General features: G+C 54.0%; 1 protein-coding gene across 6 annotated transcripts in view; it reads right to left on the bottom strand.

Annotated features, from left to right (window-relative positions):
* The window catches only part of NECTIN1 (nectin cell adhesion molecule 1), a 154,438-nt gene that overhangs the window by 53,216 nt on the left and 77,480 nt on the right, over positions 1-23,742 (bottom strand). The window contains exon 6 of one of the 6 annotated variants that reach the window (XM_034754672.1): positions 1,899-10,398. The exons of the other annotated variants lie outside the window; for them this stretch is intronic. Coding sequence (XP_034610563.1) covers positions 9,857-10,398 — 542 coding nt within the window. The 3' untranslated portion in view covers positions 1,899-9,856. Of the gene's footprint in view, positions 1-1,898; positions 10,399-23,742 lie in introns of those variants that run through there. 6 annotated transcript variants of the gene reach the window in all.

Here is a 23,742-nt window from a genome sequence, read left to right as displayed (position 1 = left end):
AATGTCTGGTCCCCGAGGAGCAGCCAGGGAAGGGGAGGGTTGGGCAGGACTGAATTTGCTGCGCAAATACTGCTTGGGATTCCTTTGGCTCATCCCTCCCCTAAAGCCTCCCAGATTAACATCCCTCTCCACATTCCTGCCAGGTCCTTAGAACACCCAAAGGAGAGCATCTTTCCAACCCCCCAGCCCCGAAAGATCCCCCCTGGGTTCTACTCTGAGCCCCGGGCAGGGTGGAAGGGCTCAATCCCTGAGCTGTGCACAGGCCATAAAGCTGCAGCTACCAATCAGACACGTACCTTCATACTGAGTCCCAGCCCCTGGGTTCAGGGGGCTCTTGGGAATGTGGGATGCCCCGGGCCCAGCAAGCTACGGAGCATGCTAGCGACCAGCGACGGGCCAAGGCGAGTTCCCAGTCTGTGTGAGAGACTGATCCTGCAGGACAAAGTTAATCCCTGGGTTATGTTGACCATCTTGATGACGCCAATGGGAATGGCCCGTGCTTGTTCAAGGCCTGAGCCCCACATCTATACACCAGCACCCAGGACTTCTCAGCCTTTTCCACACTGCAACTCCCCTTCCACATAATCCTCCCGCCCCTGCTGACCCCCCCTTCCCATACACAATACGAGAAGGGCAGGGTGGTCACAACCCTCTGACTCGTGTGTGTGACCTCCAGGTTGAGAACCTCTGGGTCAGACTAGATCTGAGGCTAAAGAGAGGCAGCTATCTTGGGGTATGAAGGATTAAGTCCATTGCTTTAAGGGGAACCCCAGCTCTAGGTCAAGCCATCTAGGGAAGAAACAAGACAAGCCCCCAGTCAGGCCCGTGCTTTGCGAACTGCATTCCTGGTTCTGATGTAACCTCTCCATAGGCCCTGTTGCACTGAGACCAGACGGGTGCCAGCTGCCAGCATGCTTCATTGAAGATGGGGAACGAACCGTGTGAGCTGAGCTGTGCGATGCAGATTAACTTTCCCCCCTCCCACACACACACACAACCCAACCCAGCCCAGCTTGTCTGTAGAACAATTCCATACTGCAGCGTGAATCAGCTGAGTTGAGATCTGGATCCGGCTGAGTTCAGATTTGGATCAGGATCCCACTCCCAGTCTCTCTGGCGTGCTGGGACCCCGGGTTTTTGGTTCCAGTTCATCTCTCGTTAAACAGTGATAGGCAGTCAGAAAAGAAAGCAAATGCTGCCTTCCACCAATGGAGGAAACTGCGCTTGGACTTGGCTGCTGGGAACCAGAAGCCAGAACAGTGTGTTCCTTGTCCCACAGTGGTCAGGGCTTTTGAGCAAAACTGTTCAGTGCAGTATAGGGAGATCACTATGAGTCAGGCACTACATGCCCTAGAGTCAGTTGCAAGCCTCCCATTGGTTTCCTCACATGCTTACGGAGCTCTCTAATAGGGTCCGCTCTATGGGTATCAATGGCAAAACTCCCATTGACTTCAGCGGATGTAAGAACAAATTTGCTCTATTTGATCTATCATCTATTGTATGTCACTGTCAAGCTAAATCTCTCTCTCCAAAGACAGGAGGCTCTGCGTGAGCGAGGAACAAGGGTTCCCTGGCAAGCTGTTTGTAGACAGACAGACAGACAATGGAGGGCAAAGATCAGGTTTTTCCCTACGGAGAGATCAATCAATAGGCCCATAGAGATGTAGCCTCCGGAGTGTTCTCTAGCAAGGCACCCTTTACTGCCTGCAGGGCATTGATCTCTCCACGCTTGTCCTGTGACAGTCACGGGTTCTGGATTGCAAGCCGTCCCCTTTCAAAGCACCGTATATCACAGAAGAGATCAAGGAAACTGGAAAGGTGCAGCTTCTCTGGATTTTGTTGCACCCGGCCGCGCGTCGCAACGCCACACCTTCGCGGGCGAAAAGGAAAAGCGCGGCTTCTTTTAAAATTCTTTATTTATAAAAAAGTACATTTCTTTCCACAGTTGAGCCACTATTTTTTTTTATACAAGTAAAAGGGAGGGTGAAGCCACACCCCCCCAATCCGAACCATGAAAACGTCCCCCCCCAACCCAAAATCATTACAAAGGATGGAAAACAAAACAAAAAATCATAAAAGCAAATTCAGTCCGTTACATTATTATTATTATTTTTTTTTTACAAAAGCACTTACAACACAGATTACAAAAAAATGCAAGGTTTGTTTCTTTTTAGGGTTGTTTTTTTTTTTATTCCACAATGATAATTACAGCAAGAAAGAAAAAAAAAAAAGTCACTGGAGTTCAGGGACCATGTTTGGAAAGAAAAGAAAGCCAGCCAGATCAGCAGCAGCAGCTCTCCATGGATGCCCATTTACACCAGCTGAGGATCTGGCCCCTTATAGTCATTACATTGACCTTCACCCTTAAGGAGATCACATATGGAATGCCGTGCTGTGCGAATGTAAGGGGCAAGCCCCTTCTGTAGGGCTTGACCTTGCAACCTTTGCTCATGGATGGAATTCACCCCCGTGCAGAGGACCAGCCTTTCAGCCCAGAGCCTCAGCCCAATGGCAGTTCGGTGCCTAAACGCCATTGAAGATCTGGGCCGTCCCCTCTGACATCCTACTTAAACCCTGTTTTAAGGGATAACATGGCACCTGGACTGGTGCTGGCTCTTCGGCACGGTGGTGAATCTCGGACTGTGCCATCGCCTTCAACGGGGCTCATTCCGGTGAGTAACGGCTGCAAGGTTGGCCCTTTGTGGAGAGGGGGGCGAGTTCCAGGAATGATAGTCGGAGGCAGGATTTGGATGGGAGCAAGTTGACACAGTCTCATCCTCTCCTCCCCGCCCCATGCTGCCCCCATCCTCCCCGCATTCCCGGGGGAAGGGGGTGCTCTGCAGGGAAGCGCATTCGTACGCAGAGCGAGTCACTCTAATTCGCTACGGATCATGTCGAAACAGAAAAAGAAAGTCACAAACCGGGGGAGGGGTAAAGTGCTATCATAAGCCACGTAGAATACGGAGAGGCTTCAGTGCACACAGTGCTGGCAGCGTTCCCCACAGCGCCTCCTCCTGGGAGAGGCTGGGACTGGGGTAGCCACGAGCGCCGCACATTCAATGTTCCTAGAGCATTCCCCACCGCCCCTCCTGCTGGTCTACTCTTCCAAACACCCACCATTTCTCCAGCATTTCCAACAGCTGTTGGATTGGGGTGGGATTGCATTTCTCTACCGGCCATTGTTTCCAGAGCGTTTCGTACTGCTTGACCTGGAGAAGCTCGAAGCATCTCTCCAGCCAGCCCTTCCACAACATGCCCTGCACTGCTTCCTGTTGGGAAAAAGAAACTGGGACGGGAGTGGATCCCAGCCCCCACTTCTTCACAGCAAACTCCGATCAGCGCATTGTTTGGGAAGCCCTGCTGGCGTGCTACAAACTTGTCCACCTACAAAACTCAATGGAGACCGCCCCCACTTCCTCTCAGCCCTCCTCCTCCAGCAGACTGACAGGCAAGCTGAGACTGGGAGACTCATTGCATGTGTGTGTGAGAACAAAGGAACCAGTGGTCCCTTCTTCTAATCATGCTCCCATTTCTATTTGCTATACTGACTCTCTCTCTCTCCCCCTCAGCGATCTGTGGTGAACAGTCGCTGAGTTTCTTTCAACGATGAGCCAGGAAAGGCTCCTCTGTCCCTGCCGTCTCTGCAATCAATTCAGCTCTACCATTTGGGTTTTTGTTTGTGTTTGTTTGTTTGTTTTTTCCCAAAGAAAACTTCAGATGGAGTTTTGTGTTTTGTTTTTTTCTGGCTTGAATAAAAATGATTTACAAAAACACAGGAACAAACCACCAAACAATCTTGTAATTAAATCAGGGAAAATAACATCACTGGGGTGAATTGTGATGGATAATCCCAGACATAAGCCCCAGCAGGAAAACAGCTGGGGCGTTTTCATACGAATAATACAGACTCAATTTAGTTTGCAGGAGGAGACACGTCTGCCTGCGTGCAGCTCACTGTGGGAGGGAAAGGGACGTGGGCATGTAGCTCAGACCAAATTCACCTTCATTTCTCCAACAGGCCATCTCCTGACCTGGAAGCCATATAATGAGGCCTTTCTTTACCAGGAGGGTCACCTTTCCGTCCTGCTGTCCTCACCTTCTCATTGTGATACAGGGTCCCAGATGCTTTGTCTCTCCCCACTTGTCTCTTTCCCTATGGCAACTGCATGGAGAATAATTCCTGGGCTACCATGTCAGGGCCGGGCTGCTTGTCTGTAACCTCTGTGCCCATATCCTTGCCTGGCACTAACAATCCCTTCTCCCCTTGGACTTTCCAGGGACTACTGCTTACACAGGGCTGGCTAGGACTGCCCAGATATCTTTAGCAAGCTCTGGGATTTCCCTGTGGGCAGAGACGTGTGCAATATGACGTGCACGGCAAACTCCTGTGCAAGGCCTCCTGCCCCCCTTTGGCCAATGGGCTCCCCCTAAGCAGCAGAAATGCAGTTTCTGAGTCCGTCTGCACTAGTCTGCCCTGGGGGTAAGTCAAAGAGGCCATGGATGGAAGGGGAAGGAGGAACACACAAGAAAGGAAGCTGTCGGGAAGGGGCAGAGCGGATCTACTTGTCTCCTGCCTCCATGGAAATCTGTGCTCTTTTGCCTGGTTAACAGAGAGAAAGGTTCGAAAGGGGACTGTATTGGAGTGTTAAACCCTAGCTCTGCAAACGGCCCCCTAGGAACTCGTTCCCCATGGCCATAAGGGCAGCTAGCCCTAGATCTCCCACTGGAAATTAAACCCCCTCCCTCAGTAATACTCAACAGTGGAGGCCACCCCAATGTATCTTCCTGGCCTTCCCCAGGAAGCCTGGGAAAATCCCTCCTTGGGGTCTGGGAAGCAGCTCAGATAGCCCTCATTAAATAAGGGAGGAGGCGCTGCCAGAGACGAACCCATTAGCCACGTGGCCTGCTCCTGCCCCAGGAGCAGAGCCCGTGCCTGGCCACAGAGGACCAGCAGGAGAGGGCCCTTTGGCAGCCATGGGGAGATGGCTGCTCTGAAGAGTCTCCTCAGATTCATAGCATGAGGGCGCCACGTCTCAGGAAGGAGAGAGGCCTTGGCCGGGATCAGCAAAGCTGTCTAGGGGATTTGGACGCTCAGCTCCCATTAAAAGGAACGGGAGTTGGGCGACGGAATCCCACTGGCACTTCGAAAAGCTCACAGACTGATAGACTTTACGGACCATCGTGATCATCTAGTCTGACTTCCTGCACATGGCAGGTCACAGAACCTCACCCAGAACTCACTCCTATAACAGACCCCTAAGGTCTGGTGTGTCTCGTAGGCAGGCCCACCTCGCTGAGCTGTGGGGCTTGAGTCACTGGGGTGGGGATGGAGTACCAGTTCTAAACCATTAGCTCCCATGCAGCTCCGGGACAGACAACAAACAGCGTCCTCAGTTTAGCCCCCTACGCATCTCCCCTTCACAACCTTCCTGCCGCGACAGCCACCTTCGACCTAATTAGGGGGGGGGAGTGCCCCCCCCCCCCAACTCAAGCAGAAGGGTTGGACTCCCACGGATGGAGATCAACCCCAGAGAGGGAATGGATCTCGTTATTGTATCCCAGCAGCTCTCAGACAAATTGTCAATCCATAATATTTCATGAGGCAACTTATTCCTCACTATAGATTAACGGCGAATCGTTTAGGCTCGCTAATTAAGGCCCCATGAGGGACTCTTGTCCAATTAACTGACCCCATAAACGGTCACCCTTTCAGTAACGAGAGCCGGAAGCATCCTTCTTCTGAGGAGGAGGGGGACGGAGCTAGGGGCCCTGGGTTTTTCCACGGCCGTAGGGCCCAGGCCTGCCCCTGATGACGTGCTATGGGGACAGGATAAGTCAGCGGGGTGCCTGGGACCACCTCACGCTGTGGAATGAGCAGCTTTGAGGTGTAGCTTCCAAACCGGACGTGCTGACAGCAAGGGGAGGTGGGCCCCGCTTGGTTCACAGGGGAGGAGCGCTGCTAGCCAAGCAGGCAGGGCCCCGGTTGGGGAGGGGGGTGGCATTGCATACATTTCCCCCCATCCTCTTTTCTACCGGCCCTGGTGTAGTCACAGAGACAGCAGGTCTAACACAAATTCAGACTGGGCATAAGGCGTAGATATTTAAGTCAGAGTAATTAGCCATGGGAACCATTTACCCAGGGTCACGGTGGAGTCTCCATCACTGGCCATGTTTTTCGAAAAGCTCTGCTCTGGAAAGTCTTTAGGAAGAGGCCACTGCCCTGTGTTACACGGGAGGTCAGACTAGATGATCCCAGTGGTCCCGGCTAGTCTTGGAAGCTCTGACTCACACCCTGCGGGGGGCGTGTGGGTGAATGAACCATTAACCCCGGGGAGGTGGTGTGGCACTATACTGGTGTTTCCAATGACCATGGTGTCTCCCCTCAGCCCTTGCTCCCACATGGCCACCCGCCTGTCTATGACCTATCACATTTACGTCCCTATCCTCTCCCTGAGCCAGCCTGCTCTGTCTGCCCAAGGTTGTAAACTTGCTCCTCATTACACTGGATTGCCATGTGTCTGTCTCCCTAGCTGTAAAGCGCCCTTGATTTGCCTATGGGTGCGAGAGTCTCGCACAATCACACACTCTGGATCATTAAGGAGAGGGCAGGATTCCTGTCTAAGTGTGCAAATGGGAGCTCCCTGCATCACACCACACCTCACCTCCTGCCTGTGAGTGTGCAAACGAGAAACCCTCCTGCGTCTGGTCAGTTCACATTTACACGCAAGTCTAAAAAAGGGTGCATGTGCTGTTGTGGTGACTTAATTTGCTTTCACACATGAGCATGCAAATGGAAATTTGGGCACATCTCCTCACTTCACATTTGCACGCCACGTGCAAAGGGAAAATGCCATCCCATCCCCGAGTCATTTGGAAACAGGGGACGTATCACTTTCAAATACAGGCAAACAAACCATTACAAAGAGGAATCAAATCCTGCTGCGCTGGCTCTGGCTCCATGCACCCTACTGAACCTCCTGCCTCCCAGCATTGAGAATTTGTATCCATGTTCCCTCTGGTTATAAACAGAGATCTCCTCAGCAGGGCAAGGGACTAACACCAACCTGCTCTAGATAGCCGGGAAAACTGATCGGAAGGAAAGAAACAGGATGACTGGGGATTCACTGCATCAGAGTTTCTGCAAACAGGGTGTATTGCTGATAAGCAACACATGAGAATGGGATTACCATGAGGCAACTCTGCAGGATTCTGCAGTGAGAAAATTTGCCAGACTGTGGATTGGGGGCTCCAGCTGCTTGGGGTTGTTAATCCAGGACACAAGGGCAGCTCAACTGGGCCTGGGAGTTTTGCATGAAGTTCTGGCTCGCCCGTGTGAGCGGGTACGTTCAGACGTGGGCCAAATTCACACCTGCAGCTGGAGTTTGGATGTCCCAGAGCTTGGGGTTAGCATGGGCCCGGGATTTTGGCTTGGCCCTTTTTGGAGTCAGATCCCAGTGAGATTTGGCTCCAAAAGCCCATATGTTTGGGAGTGGGAACTTGGCTAGGGCCCATCTCTAATGCATGATGCACCATAGAGTACGGAACCACCAGACCACCCGAGGTGACAGCAAGGTGGCAGGAGGGTAAGTGTCTGACTGAGATCCAGCAGGAGTATAATGTTACTGCCTCTGCTCTGTCTTTATCCCAGGACTCCATGTGTCCTTCATCCGATATGTGCTGCTATCCCTAGGCGGGACCCGGTGAGGCCTTGACTCCCTTTGGGCTTGCGGGTTTACAACAGTAATCGGTACCTAATCAGAGGGATGCTGGGGATTTCATTTCCTTCGATGGGGCATTTGCTCAGTCGTACGAAAAGAGAAAACCGAGATCCCCAAATCCCTATGTTGAAGCGAGAGTAGAATTCGGTCCTTGGGTATGGATTCACCTGACAGAGATGGATGGGCACCCTAAAGTTTAATGGCTTCTCTGAACCCCTTGAGCTAGATCTCTGGAGAGCATCTCTCCCGAGATCTCCAAGATAACCCTGCTTTTGATGGGGAAAGAAGCACCCCAAGAACAGCCACTCTTGGGGTGTTTCCACCAGGAAGCACAGAAACCACCAGGAAAAACCAGAACAATTACAAACAGAGTTATCTGATTTCCCATCCCCGCAGCAGGAACAAAATCAATCAGTCGAGGGAATGGTCTGGGGCAAGTCCAACTGTACCTGACTCAAGCCAGAAACCATGGGGCGGGCTTTGGAACAGAGTCTGGCTGAAGCTGGATGTGGGATTTTGGTTTGGATTATGAAAAAGGGTCCGAGTCTCCATTCTGCTGCCCAGTTGTATGGCTATGGCTATGACATGAAACCCGTGTATGGCACCGGGGGAGAATTAAACCCATTCTAATACACCTCTGAAAACAGTGATCTCTTTTTCATTCATTTAGCCATTTGGTAAAGGAACAGAAAAAACAAACACCTAGCGAATCCTGCCTTGGTGGAAGGTCAGTGTCAGACCGACAGCCCTGGAGACTGAAATCTCAGTTAGCCACAGAACAGCAGGGGTAGCAGCAACCCAAGCATCCCTCCAACCTCCCCATCACATCTCAAGGGGGGCAGAGGAGATCAGCACACGACCCAATCAGTCCTTGGCCTATCAGCCTCCAAAGAGGCCATTCGATGCAGGCTATCAGTGGCCATAAGGGCAAGGGTCATTACTACGGGAGACGTGGCTGGCAACATTCTCACAAAGGGGAAGGATGTAAACAGATGACTGTGAAGACCTAGCAGTTTAAATACGAAGGGCCTGGCCTGATGCCCATTGAAGTCAACGCATAGGCCCCCATTGGAGCTCCCCTAAAGAAACCGCCCGCTGGGTGGCACAATGCCAACCGGCAGCAGGTTTGCAGGCAGGGCACAGGGGTGTCTCCTGGAACCCTCCCTGTCACTGTGGCACAGAGGTACGTGCAGAGGACACGGCGTGTGTCGGAAACGGGGTGAAATTAACTTCTCCTTGGCTGACACTAAAAACCCCTCACATCTTTAAACAATATGGACACCCCAGCAGGGACCAGTGGCATCACCACAGCCAGGGTCTTTTCCCCCCTTTCTCTTTTCCTTTTCTTTTTGTTGGCTTGTTTTTAAATGATGTAAAAGGATAATAAATGGTAGGAGGGAAACGGCAGCTCCATATCCCTGTGCCAATAACAGCCCCGTGTGCCTTGGATTTTGCTTAGTTTCATTTGATTCTTATTTGTTCGTTACATGCTTAACACTGAGACTCGCTCGTCACAGGCACATTGTGGGGAACAGAAACACCCCAAAAAAACAAACAAAAAGAAAAAAAATTAATCCGATATGGCATCTAGGTCTTCATTGCTTTGTGCTTTTCCCCTCCTTGGTCCTCCTTTTTTTTTTTTTTGCCCTCCCATGGACTCCTCTCACCCCCAAATAAGACAACATACAAACAAATTCCAGTGTTTCGGGGGGCATGGAGCGGGAGGGATCTTTGGGGAAGGACGATTCGAGACACTAAGACACAAATGGGGCATATTATACACAGGTGGGCAGTAGTAGTAAAAGCAAATAGTCACACCGAAGCCACTGATCAATACAAACACCACAGAAGGGGACAAAGTCGGTGGGAGAAATTAAAAAAAACAAACAAACCAACCAAAACAACCTCCCCCCCAAAAAAACGATCCGTAAGCAAAGCTACCAGCCCCTCCCTCCCCGCCCCCGTCGCCTCCGAATGAGTGGCAGGTGTCTCAAGTCTCTGTCGAGCTCCCTTGGGCCGGGCAGCAGTGGACGTGCATGGATGTGAGCGCGCGCGTGCGATGCATGTGCGAATGGCCCTCGGCCGGGGTCTGGAGGGCGGGGGGGGGAGCGTGAGTGGGGGTCTGGGGAGGGGGCGAGCTACACGTACCACTCTTTTTTGGAAATAAAAGATCCGTCGTTCTGGGAGACCATGTTCTCAGCCAGGTCCAGCTGCTCGGGGTCGTACTGGAAGCCGAGTGTCCTTTCGCTGTAGGGCTCCGGATGGGCCCCGACCTCGTCCACGGTGAAGTAAGGTCGCTTGGAGTCGTCCTCGTACTTGTTGGCGAGGCCCAGCTTCCGCTCGCCTCCGGCGTCCTCCTCTTCGTCCTCGTAGCTGCTGCCCCCGAGCGGGCCCGGCTTCTTCTCGTCGTCTGAGTCGTCGGGGTACTGCAGGTTCTGGGCCATGGGGGGGTGGTGCTGCGGGACGCCGGCCTTGCTGTACCCGTTGCCGTACACGTGTTTCTTGGTGCTGTAGTCGCCCTTGAAGGTGTGACGCCGGCGGCGGAGCAACACAAAGAGCACCACGGCCACCACCAGGACCAGCGAGACTCCGCCCACCACGCCCCCAATCACGGCCTTGGGGATGTTCGGTTGCGCCACTGATTTGCGGTCATCATTTGGAGGCGGGGTGGAGGGGAATTCTGGGTAGGAAAAGACAGATGGAAGGGGGAACAGTGTCAATCCATGTGCAATTGCACCCTTGCTCCGGGCTTGCATTTCAATCGGTTATTGGTTGGAAGATGAGGGTAAGGAACAAGGAAGGGAAAAATCGGGGAAGGGGAGGAGCCTACGTACGGCGGCCGCGACACGGGGTTAGCGCTCGGGTTCTAGGTGTTAGTCACAGGCGGACCGCGCACCATTGCAAGCTTTCCAGGTCAAGCCACCACCACCACCAGCATGCAGGAGCCCAGCACGCGACAGACCTAAGCCCCTTTCACCAGCGGCATCTACACCCAGCTTTCCAAAAGCTTGCCCCAGATTCAGGCTGCCTCTGTGCTTCGGCTGTCCACCTGGAGATGCCTCGAGTGTGATTTTTGGGATGGGCTGAGCACCTGCGACTCCTGGTGACAAACTCCAGGTGCTCAGTGCTCCTCAAGAATCAGGCCTGAGGCGTGTCCGGTCGGGCGACTGAAAACAGAGGCAGAGAAACCGGGGAGGCTGCTTTGCAAAAGTGTGGCCATAGAAATTCGCATTGCACTGGAGCAGACCAATGAGCCATCTAACCTGATATCCCTCCACCCCGCTGTATCAAATGCAGCCCATCCAGCCCTCTGTCTCAGACACCGTTCAACACTGTCTGATGCTTCAGAGGAAGATGGAAAACCCTATGGTGCATCTGTGTAATTCAATGCCATCCAATGGAGTCATCTCCTGCCTGACCCCAGCTGCTGATCGGTTTACACCCTGAAGCATGAGAATAGATAACCTCTATTTTTTTATTCTGGCCGGTACAGTGGCACTGCAGTTGCTAATCCTGTTCACACACACGTCCTGGCCTAGTTCAAGAAAAAGAAAATCAAAACGAAGTTATTTTCCTTTTCCCCGTGTTTATTTTATATGTTTTATGTTACCACAGACAGCGGTTTGGGGCCAAGAGAGAGCAGGACTAGCTGCTAGGCCCCTAGGCTCAATAAAAGCCCCTAGCAAAAAGCTAGCCCTCCTCCTCAATGGAATGCCAGTCCTATGGGTACCTGCATGGTAGTGCCATAGTAAAGCTGGGTCTGTATCCTTCTTTCCCCAACCTCTGTCACTGGGCCAACAGCCATCTGCCTAGAATGTGCCTGTGTCCTCGGCAGAGGCTCTGGAATGCCCTCAGCGTGGGTGGTGCCCTGACGGGGTTAATGCTCCCCTGGAAATCCTAGGCACTTTGCCAAGGGTAGCCCCTAAGGCCCAATCCTGCAAGGGGCTGGTCACGCTCCACCTCTTGTGGAGCCAGTGGGAGCTGGAGGTACTTAGCACCATGCAGGATTGGGCCCTCAATGCACATGGGAAGGGGAATGCCGGGCTGGGCCAGCTTTCCCCAACGGTCCCAGCTGCGCCTTGGCAATGATGCTGCCCCGGGGTGGCCTGTCCTCCTGTGGACTCGATACTGTGTGCCTACTCTTTGCTCCAGGGTTCACAATAGTGGGAAGGAGGGAGGGTCATCTGATGCCCTTCTATAGAGCCTCCAATCCAAGGAACACGTTAATCAAACAAGCTAATTACTAACAAGACTTCCAAACCTGGTGCTTCGCTGCAGGTCAGTATCATTATCCCCAGCCCCGTCTGAGAGATGGGAAAACTGAGGCACGCAGCAGTGGACTGGACTTGCCCAAGGTCAAACAGCAGGGCAGTAGCAAAGCAGCAAATAGAACCCAGGTGTCCTGACTCCTAGCTCCCTGTTTTACCATCGTCTAGTAGTGCCTTCAAAACAACATTACTGTAGGGGCTGCTCCAGACAGAGGAGAGAAAGAGAGAGCGCAGGGGAGCAGCCCCTCTTCTCTCCTGGCGCTGCCAGGCTCAGAACACATCCAGGAATGTCCCATCAGGAAAGGACACGCACACACCAGCCAGCCGTCTGGAAACACGTCAAGATACATTCCTTCCACACGAACACTCACAACACAGGGCCAGATCTCGCTCTTGGGGAGCTGGGGAAAATTCAGAGCAACTTTACGGACTTCAGTGGCATTGTTCTGGATTTACACCGGCCAAGCCGAGAGCCGAATCCAGCCTCGCTGAGCTTCCCAGGAAAGAAGCAAAACATTCTACCACTGTTCCCGCAGCAGAGCATTGCCTGTGCATGCTCCCCCCAGCACTGCCTCGCGCCCCTCCATACTCAGCAGCGTTGCCCTTGCTCTCAGGTCTGCTGGCTTCCATGCTCTCTCCTCGCCAGCCTGGCTGACCCCTCTGGTGCTAAGCATCTCCCACTATGAAGTGACCAGGCCACACGTTGGAGCATCCCCTCTCCCCTCAGGGGGGCCTTGTCTTGCCTCCCCAGCATGGAGATTTGACTCCACCAGTCCCTGGGGCTGCTCCTCACTGCTGAATAGCTCCACAGATGCCTTCCCATCTCCTGCTGCATGCAGCTGCCAATCAAACACCAAACTTCCCTCTGGAATAGAAACTAGGACTACGGGCAGACAGAACGATGGACGATTTCCACCACTGAATGGTTGCAAAGCAAAAACAGATAAAAGGCAATGCCTCCTCCCCCCCTCACCTCCGACACCAATCATGATGGAACTCATGGCCACAAAAGGCCAAGTGCTTAGCAGGATTGCAAAGGAGGATCAGGCATTTGTAAGTGATTGTAGGAAACATCAAACAAACTCGAGTTTGGGAAGAGACAGGAATCTTGAGGCTTCAGGGCTTAACCCAACCTCAAGCTCAGAAGGAAACTTTCCCCGGGGGAAGGTTATTCCAGAAGTGTAGCAATTTTCCTCCTCTATAGCAGTTGGTGAGGGGATACTGGGCTGGACGGAGCACCCGTGCAACTGTACCCCATGGGTGCCTAGTCCTCCATTTTAAACCCTCCCCATCCTCTGAGATAGAGGTTTTGTTTGTGCTGTTGAACGAGACATTTCAAAATCCCCATCCTTTCCTCAAAAAATGCTCCTCTTTTGCATTGTCCTGGACCGACAGTGCCGACTCTTTTGCATTAGGAGTGTTATTAGCGGAAGGCAATGAAACTGTTTGTAGCAGCGAGAAGTGCCAGCCGGAACGGACAGGTGCACGCAGCTGGGGGCGATTTGCTCCTTCCAGCGCAAGACAGAGGAAAAACGGACATGCTACGTTAAAAGGCGGCCAGTTTAGAAGCCTCTATGTGTGTGTGTCCGTCCAAAAAAAGCCAGCCAGACGAAACTAAAAACCTCTCTTGTCTCAACTGCTAAAAATGCGACATGATCTATCCCTAATGGAAACTGGATAATGCTAGCTGCTGATGGCTTAGCCTCTCTCTCTCTCTCACACGCACGCACGCTCAGCCACCCCCCTTGTGGCCTCTGCCATGGCCCCATTGAGCTGGTGGGGCCAGGCCCTGGGAGTAACCCCAACACTGGCGAATCTTTAGGGGGTACAAAGCTGGTGTGATGCTCTACATCACCCTTTTCTCCCCTCACAGCTTCCGGCACATGGATGCGGCTGGAACGCTGCTGATCTCGGACTATTCTCAGAAGCGGGAATGGCTCCTTAGGGGGCTCCGGCAGCTGAGTATAAGAGAGAGCAGCCCGCCAGTGACTGTTGACCAGACTGGTTGCCAGCCAACGCCAGAACCTGGGGGCTGGATCTTTGCTCCCCCCTGCCCCGAGTCCTAAACTCAGCTTGGCTGCAGTTCAGAATTGGTGCCTCTCTCTCCTGCTCAGAGATGTCATAAGGTGTTTTCAGGCCCAAGCAGCTGGTGGAAAACGGGAGCTCAGTTCTCCCCCTGGAGCTGCCCATGGAAGTCAGCTGGGGACTGGTACTGCACGAGGAGGCGGCACAATCTCTGGGGTTCTACAGATTCCCCTCTCCTCTTGGCTCCAAGGGGTGGGGAGTAAGTCCAAAGGGAGAGGCCGTGGTTCTGTGTCAAGCAGTGAAGGGGAGTTTGGCTCCTGTCTCCTCGCCAACGGTCTTGTTAGCCCCGTGATTCAACAGCAGGAAATGGGATATTCTCCTTCACCCCCCCCCCACCTCGCAAGATCTCCTGATGTTCGGTTCCTCTCCTCCGGTCCCCAGATGTCACGTTTCTGAGACGTTTCATCAACCTCCCCCCCACCCTCAACGCTTTGGACGCGAAAACTAACTTGTCAGAGTGTCAGATTTCGCACCTTGCACATGGAGAAAATGATTTCACTCAAACATAAGCCCTGTCCCCTCCCCGAAGCCAGTTCTGAGGCAAAACCAGGCGTGACGGCAAATCAGCAGGGAAAGGAGCTCCTGCACCATGGGCAACACTGAAATTTCTCCTGCCACGCGTCAGCCAGGGAGAGCGAGAGAGACGGGGAGGATACGGAGAAAGGAAGGGGACAGACGGAGAGAGAGGAGAGAAGGGGGACTGCGGAATGGCAGCGCAATCAAGAGAAGGAAACTCAGTGACACAGCAGAAAGGGGGCCAGGGCTCACTGGGAAGCCAAGAATGAGGCTGTTCCCAGCACTACCACTGGGTGGCGGGAAAGACCACTTCTGTCCTCCAGAGGATTGGAGGGGAGTAGGGCTAGTGACCTGTTCCCTGCAATCACTGCAGCAGCTATTTGCACCCCTTCCCCCATCCCCCCCCCCCACCATTGCTCCCGGCACAAGAGAGAAGTGAATCCACACAGGAGCGACCCAGCAGCCAAGCAGGGCGACTGGGGATTCCCAGGGATGGCTGCCCCAAACACGGCCTCTTGCACCCATGAGTGCCTTCGCTCAGCAGAGACCTGCAAACTCACAAACAGCGCTGCCAGCAGGCTGGTACCCCACACTCCCCATCACTGCCACTCTCTGGGTGCCCCCCCCCACGTGCCCGGCAGGGAGAAACAAAGGGGAAAGTAATGCTGGCAGGGCCCTGGCCCATCCCCATCCCATGAAGGACAGACGTGGTGGGGTGAGATGAAAGGCCTGGTCTTTATTTCCACATCAGAGCTGTAATGTGCAGCTGGATCTACAGCACAGAGATCCCTTGGATCACCCATTCCCTGTCAGGGGCTTGGAGCACTTTCCAAAAGGCAGGGAAAGGGGATTATCCCCACCGAAAGACAGACTGGGAAACTGAGGCACGGAGCAGGAACACGGCCAGCTGACAGGCAGAGCCAGGAACAGAACTGTCGAGTGCCGACTCCTAGGCCCTGCTGTGACCCTAGAGCCTTGCTCCTCGCTGCTTTCCTCCTGCCAGTACCTGCCTGGCCATACGGGCTTGGGACTGAAGGGAGGGGGATGGGCAGGGCAGCTTGGCCCTAGACTTCTTTAGACCTACTCCACTTGAACTCCCAGCACCAAGTCTCTTCCAACAGCAGTGGGGATAAGGCATCAAGCAGCCCATCTCAGCTTCCTGGGGGGCCGGCTTCTCTCCCTCTCCTCTACAAGAGCCACGCAGTCCAGCCACGCCCCGGTTTATCACCAAGCACTCAGTGCAAACAGTCCCCTACCCCCTCACCCCACCGGGGCCGCTGCACCTGGCTGCTGTCGGCGTTGCCTGTAATCGCCTGGGAGCTGGGCTCACACAGTGGCTGTTACCTGGGCGTTTCTAGGGCACGCCTGGCAGCAGCTGGGAGAGCGAGGCTGGGAGTTAAGCCCCAGCCCCAGCGTCTCCTCTCCCTCCACTGCCCCACCGTTAAACTCTGAAGCTAACTAATGACAGGATGGGCCGGATCCTCTGCTGGCGAAACTTGGCATGGATCCATTGCCGTTGATGGAGCTGTTGTGGGTACTGGAGCGACGCTGATTCACGCCAGCTAAGGATCTGGCTCTGAGTACTGGCCGTTGAACAATCCTGAGTTCCACGGGCAGGATGAAACGGACCAAACGACAGGCTGGGGAAGTAAAACGACAGCTCTGGGTGCTTGTGGAATCCTGTGGCCTGTCTCTTCCCTCCAGCCCCGGTGCCCGTGAGGGTCCTGGAAACCGACAATCCAACTGCCCGGAGCGGAGCATGCTGGGCCCCATGTGAAAAATCCATTAGGAAGAGTCTGGAGAGAATTAAAGCTACCGTGGAAAGGGGAGCAGCAGAGAAATGGGAGATGGGGGGAGGGATAAGTTGAGCTTTTACTACAGTGTAACACATTCTTCCTCCCCCTTCCTTCCCGCTCCAGCCCCAGTAAAACAGAGAGCGCTGTATGCATAGGAATTAAAGGAGCAACACTATCTCCCCACTGTCCCCCTCCTGTGCTCTGCCAGCTGTTGCATTCAGCCACGGCTTCCTGTCCCCGTGCCAAGAGCCAGGCCTCTTGGGACAGCAGCTGGGAGCAGAAAGAGAGAGAGAGATGAGGGGTCGCTCTGGGTTTCGCCCTGGAATGAAGCCAAACCCACAGTTTCCCTTTGATCCCTCCAAAGAAAAGGACAATCCGGCCCCATCTGCAGGGAGCTCTGGCCTCTGGGGCGTTTTCTTCCCCTCTTGGAAAGGCTTGGCTGGGTAGCCAGCCTGGAGCACGTTTCCCCAGATCCAGGGTGGGGGGAGCCAGACATCTCATGGTGGGTTTCACCTGTTGCTGACTCACAGCTGGAAAGTGCATGGGAATGAATGGCTTTGAGGGCTGCCACCCTGAGGGACCCATCAGGAGTAACCCCATCAAGGCCTTAACAGCACTGTCAGTCCTAGGCTTTCCCATATCAGGAGCGAGGCGCCTGCAAATCAGGATCTTTTTCAAGCCAATCATGAGATTAAAAACAAAACACAACTTTCCAGGCTTTGTTTTTTCCTCCTCCTGGTCTTTCAGCCTTTAGGATTCACCTTTCCAAGCTTTTCTCTGCAACCACATGGACTAGAAACTTGCTCCGTTTTTAAAACAAAAGCCAAGATTCTCAAGCCATCACCTGACTCCAGGTTCTGGGGGTTTAAGAAAAAAAAACCACCAGCTAGCATGACAAAGGAGAAGCAGACCCCGAGGGAAGTCTCTGGCCAAGCTGATCCCCGAGAAAACTGATGGAGATAAATCTAGCTACCCCTGCTTCCCCCGGTCTGGCACGTTGCATTGTCATTTAGACCTGTGCAAAACGGGAGTGAAATGAGTTGGTGGAGCACTTTACACCCACTGTGCATTAGCTTTGCACAGGAGGAGTAAATAATGACACAAGATGCCAGGCAAGGGGTTGGAGCTCAGCGAATGTTTTCCTAGCAACTGGCAGGTCTTCAATGTCTTGGTCGTTCTGTTTGGATGAAGTTCAGCTGCTGAGCCTAACACACCACTGGGGTCTGCAAAACCAGGCTGGGAAACTGGCCGGGTCAATGAAACTCATGAGATTCCTATTACCCCCAGCTCCTGCTGAAGGCTGGCTGCCTTCTGGGGGTTGGCAGCTTCCAGCGGGACTCCGCGAGCGCAGAGACAATCATGCTTTAAAAAGAACAAAAAAGTTAGACCCAGTGGAAAAAACTGACCTATTTTCATGAAAAAATTTAGTCCAAATTTCCCAAAGTGTTGGCTGGCTGTATTGAAAGTGTGTGTGTGTCAGGGGCGGGCGGGATGATTTTTTATAACAAAAATGTTCTGGTTAGAGTTTGGGTCAGTTTTCCTATGGTTGAGTTGGGTTCTTATTTGCTCCAGGCACGTCCCAAGGAGATATCCCATTTGGCCTGGGATCTGGATTGGGTTTCAGCTGAAGTTTGGGGATTTGAGCTCAGTCAGGTTCAGGGTTGGATAGAGCCCAGATCTGGTGAGCTGTTCCCGTAAGATTTCTGTCCCTGAGTGGCAACAAAACCAAACCAAACCGAACACCACTCAGATGATATGCCATCTTGGGCCAGAATCCCCTGAGATTTCACTGTGTGCACTGGGAAATTCTGAGCTTAGACCTCAATCTAGGATACCCCCATCAGGGCTGGGTGCATTCTAGTCCAGACCCTCTGTAAAGAGCTTTGATTTGAGACACTCTTATTCTCTCCAGAACACTTGGCCTGCCCCTGCCCATTCACAGTGAAACATCCACCCACGTACCCTGGGGCTGCGGACAATAGGATCCCAGCAGAGCAGCACAGAGCTGGGAAGGGAGATGAAGCCAGTCGTGGGAGCTGTCTAGAAAATACAAGGCAGATCCTTAGCCGGTGTAAGTCAGTGAGGACCCAAAGCCTTCAATGCTGCTTTACCCCAGCGGAGGATCTGCCCCCCCTTCCATCGTTCCCAGCTCGTCGCGCTGGAGGAGAGTGCAGGGGTGGGAAGGGAAACCACTGGAAGCTAATTCAGAAGTCCAGCAGCTGCTGCTGGCATTTCAGAATGTGACGGCTTTTAGGACAGATGCCAAACGTCTCTTAGGTTCTAATCTCTCTGTCAGGTCACCTACTGCTTGTCAATCAAAGACTACCCCGCAGCAGGTCTCTGGCAGAGAATCCAGCGGCCAGGTTACACCACCAGGTCCCCCAGTTGCACCTGTTCTGAGCCCCCTTTAACCCACTGCCCTGGGTTCGGAGCCCCAAGGCGTTTGCACGGCCCATGCAGCCCACAAAGCTCGGGGTGCACAGCCCCCAAGCTCCTCAGCTTTGCCAAGTCCCACAGGCTGTTTGCAGTGACCTTGCTGGGATGAGATCACGGTGGGTGAGTAAATAACTCTCCAGGCAGCACAGCAAACCGGGGACCCCTCTCCTCTCCGCTTGCTCCCCTCCCGCCCTTCTTGCTGAGCCACGGCCCCTCTCACCGTGGAGGAAAGGCCAGGAGCCAACGGCAGAACGGCACATTTATCAAACGCCATCGGCCGCTTACAAATCGATACGGGCTCGGGGGACGTCTCAGGGATGCACAGGAGTGCTGATGTACCGGGGGAATGAATCCGGTGGGCACGAACAGCAGGGCAGGGTGAGGCGAAATTCAATCAGTGACAGGAGAGAAGAAGCCTCACCATGCTGGGGTAGCCACTGGGAGATGGACTGAGCCCCCCGTAGGCAGGGGTGTGGAGTTAACACCGGGCACCCGAGCTCCACCTTTCTGGAGCACATCCCTTCCTCTGGCGCTCCCAGAGCCCCTCACCGAGGTGCCCAGTTCCTCCCACTCCATGGAGAAGGACAAGGTCGACGTTCTCCAGAGGGGCTATTGGTTCTGGAGGCCTCTGACTTGAGACACCCGTGGGTTGGGTTTTCTGAGATGCTGAGCACCCGCAACCTCCTCTGCAATCAGTGGGATTGGCGGGTGCTCCGCACCTCGGGAAGTCAGGCGTGAGGCATCTCAGGCAGACACCCTCCCAAAACAAATAAAAACAAGAGGCCCCAGTTTAGTGGCAGTTTTGGAAGATGTTCAATTTATCGATTTACTGAGGGTCACCCAGGGAGGGAGTGGTGGAGCAGGGGACAGCTTCTTTTATCTGTCCACCTGCCCATTTTATCCGGCTGCCCCTCACTGTGGTATCTGAGCGCCTTCCCCAGAAAGTCAAGAGCAATAGCGATGTCCCCATGCTCTCCTGGCTCCTTCCCACTGGGCAGCAGGCTCTGAGCTCCAGGGAGGTGCCCTCACATACAGACCCCGAGGGAGATACGTGACAGCTCAGCAGCTGTTAGGGGAGCCTGTCCCCCCTTCCCAGGCCTCTTCCTTCCTGCAGAGAGCAGGGTTGCCCTGCCAGGTCCTCCTGCGGTGGAACAGCTGGACTGACCCAGCACAGGGGATCCTGGGGACAGGTTTTAAATCTGCCCTGGCCGTGGCTGATGACCCCTCTGGAGCTTGGCCCCTTCTCTTGCCTTTCCCCCTCTTTCCCTCCGGGTCCCCATCCTCTCTCATCCCTGTCCCGACTCAGCATTGCCACCCTGCTCCCTGTCCTCTTTAGCCTTCGCGGGTCATTGCACGTGCTGAGTACATGGCCTGGCCTCCAGGATGAACCATGTTTCCTTAGGGCCAGGCACCGCTTCACGAGCTCCTCCTTTGGGAGTCACAGCCCCCATGCTGGCCCTGCCGTGCGGGAGAAAGACATGGGGAGAGGGCTGCCAGGCTCTCCCAGTGCTCTGCTAATCTCCACTAGCTCTGATTAAGTGTGCCCGGAGCTCACAGACCTGCGCAGGGTTTGTTTTAATGAGGTCTCTCACCCTGTGCCTGCGCTGAGCGAAGCCAATACACACGGTCTCCAGCCTCCCTGCTTCTCCCCCCGCCCAGACCTACACGAAGACCCACTCCTCTCCCGCAGCTGCGTTGCTCCAGCCCCATGGGGTGCAGAGAACTGCTACACATATCCACATGCTGCCAGACTGTGCAGAGCAACACATCCTGCATGCAGAGGCTGAGCCCAGCTGAGACCTTCTGGACCAAACAACGAGCCGAGCCCGAATGACGACCGCTTCTCCTTTGAGCATCTGCGAAATGCAGCTGCCAGTAAGCTGGGTTCAGGGAGGATTTTAGGCCTCCTTCTCCAACACACCTCCTCAGGTCCCTCCCTGCCATTTCCACAGGGAGTGTGCACGCCCTCTGCATGAGCGTGCAGGTGGGTGGGCGCAGGGAGTTGTGAATATACACGTCTGCCCTTGCACATTATAACGTGTGCATGCACTAGGCTGGGGATCCATGCACACAGGCTGCGTGTGTCTGAAGATGGGCATGCAGAGACGACTGTGTCTACATGAGCATAGGCATGTTTGTGTGTGTCTGCATGCAGGGATGTCTGTGCGCGCAGGTTGGTGCATTTGTGTACACATGCCGGTGACAGTGTATGGGCGTGTCCGAGTATGTGTATGTGTGTGTGTATGCACAGGGGAGCCAAATGGGTGGGCACGTGTGACGGTACATGGATGCTCAGTTGTGCCTGGCTGTGTCTGAAGGTACAATCGTACAGAGATGTGTGTGCACAACTGCTCACGAATGTGCAATTGTGCCCGAATCGGCATGTGCCTGACTGTGCACAAACGTGCCTTTGAGCCCCGGTGCACGTGAGCGTGTGCATGCATGATGGAGCGTGCTCCCCTGCAGGGAAGCCTGCCTGCCCTAGAGCCCACTTAGACACGCAGGGACACATGTGCAGACACAGTGAGTCTATAATAAGAGTCCCTTATTATTTCCCACAACCAGCTGTAATAAATAGTTACATGCCTCACTACATGGATTTGCCTCGACCGACAAACGTCCTGCAAGGCAGGAGAAGCTATTATGTGAACAGATTGCAGGGATAAAATATTAAATTTCCACTTATCAATCTTTTTAATGTGCTATAACTCTAATAGCAGCTTCCAGCCTTTCCCTGGAACAAATCCCCGGTTGGCTCAGGGGGGAGACCAAACTAGCCAGGTGATTCCCTTCCTCGTTCAGGTCTGGAGCGGGCTAATAGCAGGCTGCCGTGATGGCAGGAGAGGGGGACAGGCGCGTGTGTGAGTGAGGTGGGAGCTGGGCGGGGTTGGCTCCGCTCTGGGCTCCTCTCTATTTTACCCAAGGCTAGCGGCTCACTCGACTGAGCGCCATTTATTGCGCACGGCCCTTGAAAGAGGCTTCGTGGTCCGCTGACAATCCCTAAATTGCCTGCAAGCCCCAAACAAATGTACCTGTAATAGCCGAGCGAGGCCGGCTGAGCCCTCTCCAGCGCCGACCTAATCAGCCCTTGGGGAGAGCTGGATAAACATATTCAGATCCCATGAATTATTAAAAGGTATTACTTTGTGTATCCCCGGTCTAACGAGTCAGCTGCTAATCGGCTCGAACGCGGCCCCCTTCAGTGCATGCTCTTACCCCCCCATCCTGGCTGCAGCTGGTCACCTCACCATGGATCCTGTTCTACACGCTGGTATCTCAGGGTCCAGATTCTGATCTTAGCCATGTGGGTGTAAACCTGGAGTCACTCCACTGAAAACAAGGTGTGGGGTGTGACTCCAGATTTATGCATCTGGCATCCCGGGCAGTACCAGCCCTCATTCCCCAGCACCATCACTGATGCCCTATCCCAACACCCTCGAAAGCCTGATTTTAACGAGGGCTTTCCCCTGCCCTCGGTGCTAATCGTCCCCTGGGCCCCCATCTGCCTGGTAAACAGCAATTCCCAAAAGCTGTTCCTGCTGTGCCCATTTCTGCTTCCCCCTGCTTGACACATGCCCCTTCCCTCCCATGCTCGGTTCTCCATTCCCTCCCGGTGGCTCACTCCATGGGCCCATCCACCAAGGCACAAAGAGCACTTAGGCACCCAGCTCCCACTGGCAGTCAATGAGAGGGGGCACCTAACTCCCAGGGGTTCATGGTTCCCCCTGAGTGCAAGGCCTTTCCACGAGAAGAACCATACTCACAACCCTGCCACCATCTGCCCAATGAGCCCCACAGCCTAGCCAACTCAAACGGGAGATGTGCCGGAGACGCCAGGAAATCCACTAGAGACTTCACTATTGCTAGGGATTTCATGTGGAAGGTACCCGGGTACGGTGATGATGGGCGGCAGCGTAAGCCCCTTGGGTAGGCAGACGTGCGAGTGTCATTGTACATGGCTGTGCAACTGTGCATGGCCGGCTGAGAGACATGGGAGCAGAAACAGGGCCTCACTATTATAGGCCTCACAGCAACGGGCATCTTGGGGCATATTTTGACTGCGACACAGTAATGGTTGAGAGGCAGAGAGATCTGAGCTTAGAATGAAACACTCTCTACAGAAACCCTGTCTCCCCCAAACCCTTCCCCTGTGTGTGTCTCCTGTGCTGGCAACAGGGAGCTTTCCACCTCCCGGTCTAGTCCAGATTACTGGTCGTTACCATTTGACGGCTTTGGGCCTACGTGAAATAAGCTGCAGGGGTCTAGAGGGCAGTTGCCCACGTTGCCAAAGGAGCACAATGGCTGGCATCGATCAGCCCTCTTGTTGGTACTCACAAATGTGGCTGAAGGGATCTCGGAGATGCTCATCTCTCTGGCCCCTAGACACGATCCTGGGTCAACGCTGAGTCATGGCTCCTCACCCCACTGCTGCCCAGGCTGTATCTCGTCTGTAGGCAGCGCTCCCCAGTCGCTCAGGCTGCCATGATGCCAGCTCCTTTCACCAGTAAAGTATTCCACGAAGGGAAACAGGAACCCGTCCCGACTTAATCGGTAATGGCGCAAGGCAAACGGTTTGGACCACAGGTTCACCCCAACACCACTTAACGAATGATACGTAGCATCTCAACAGCTTGTTTCATCCACAGACCTCCACATGCTTCACAAGGGAAAGTTAACATGACTGTTCCCACATGCGAGGCGGGGGAAACTGAGGCACAGGGAGGCGCCCAGACCAATATTATTACTGATTTCAGTTTGAGGCACCCTGGGTCCAATTCTCAGAGCTGCAAGGGGAATCAATGGAGGCCAGGGGTGCTCAGCACCTCTTCGAATCAGGCCTGAGATATCTCAAGTCGGGCACCTCCCCGAAGAATGAAGGCCACGGTCCCACAATGAGTCTGTAGCAGCTCTGGAAATGGGACC

Source organism: Trachemys scripta, chromosome 21 (assembly GCF_013100865.1).
Source record: "Trachemys scripta elegans isolate TJP31775 chromosome 21, CAS_Tse_1.0, whole genome shotgun sequence".
In the NCBI taxonomy this organism is placed as follows: Eukaryota; Metazoa; Chordata; order Testudines; family Emydidae; genus Trachemys; species Trachemys scripta.
Note: the sequence above shows the minus strand (reverse complement) of the source record. Positions and strands in the feature narration are given on the sequence as shown.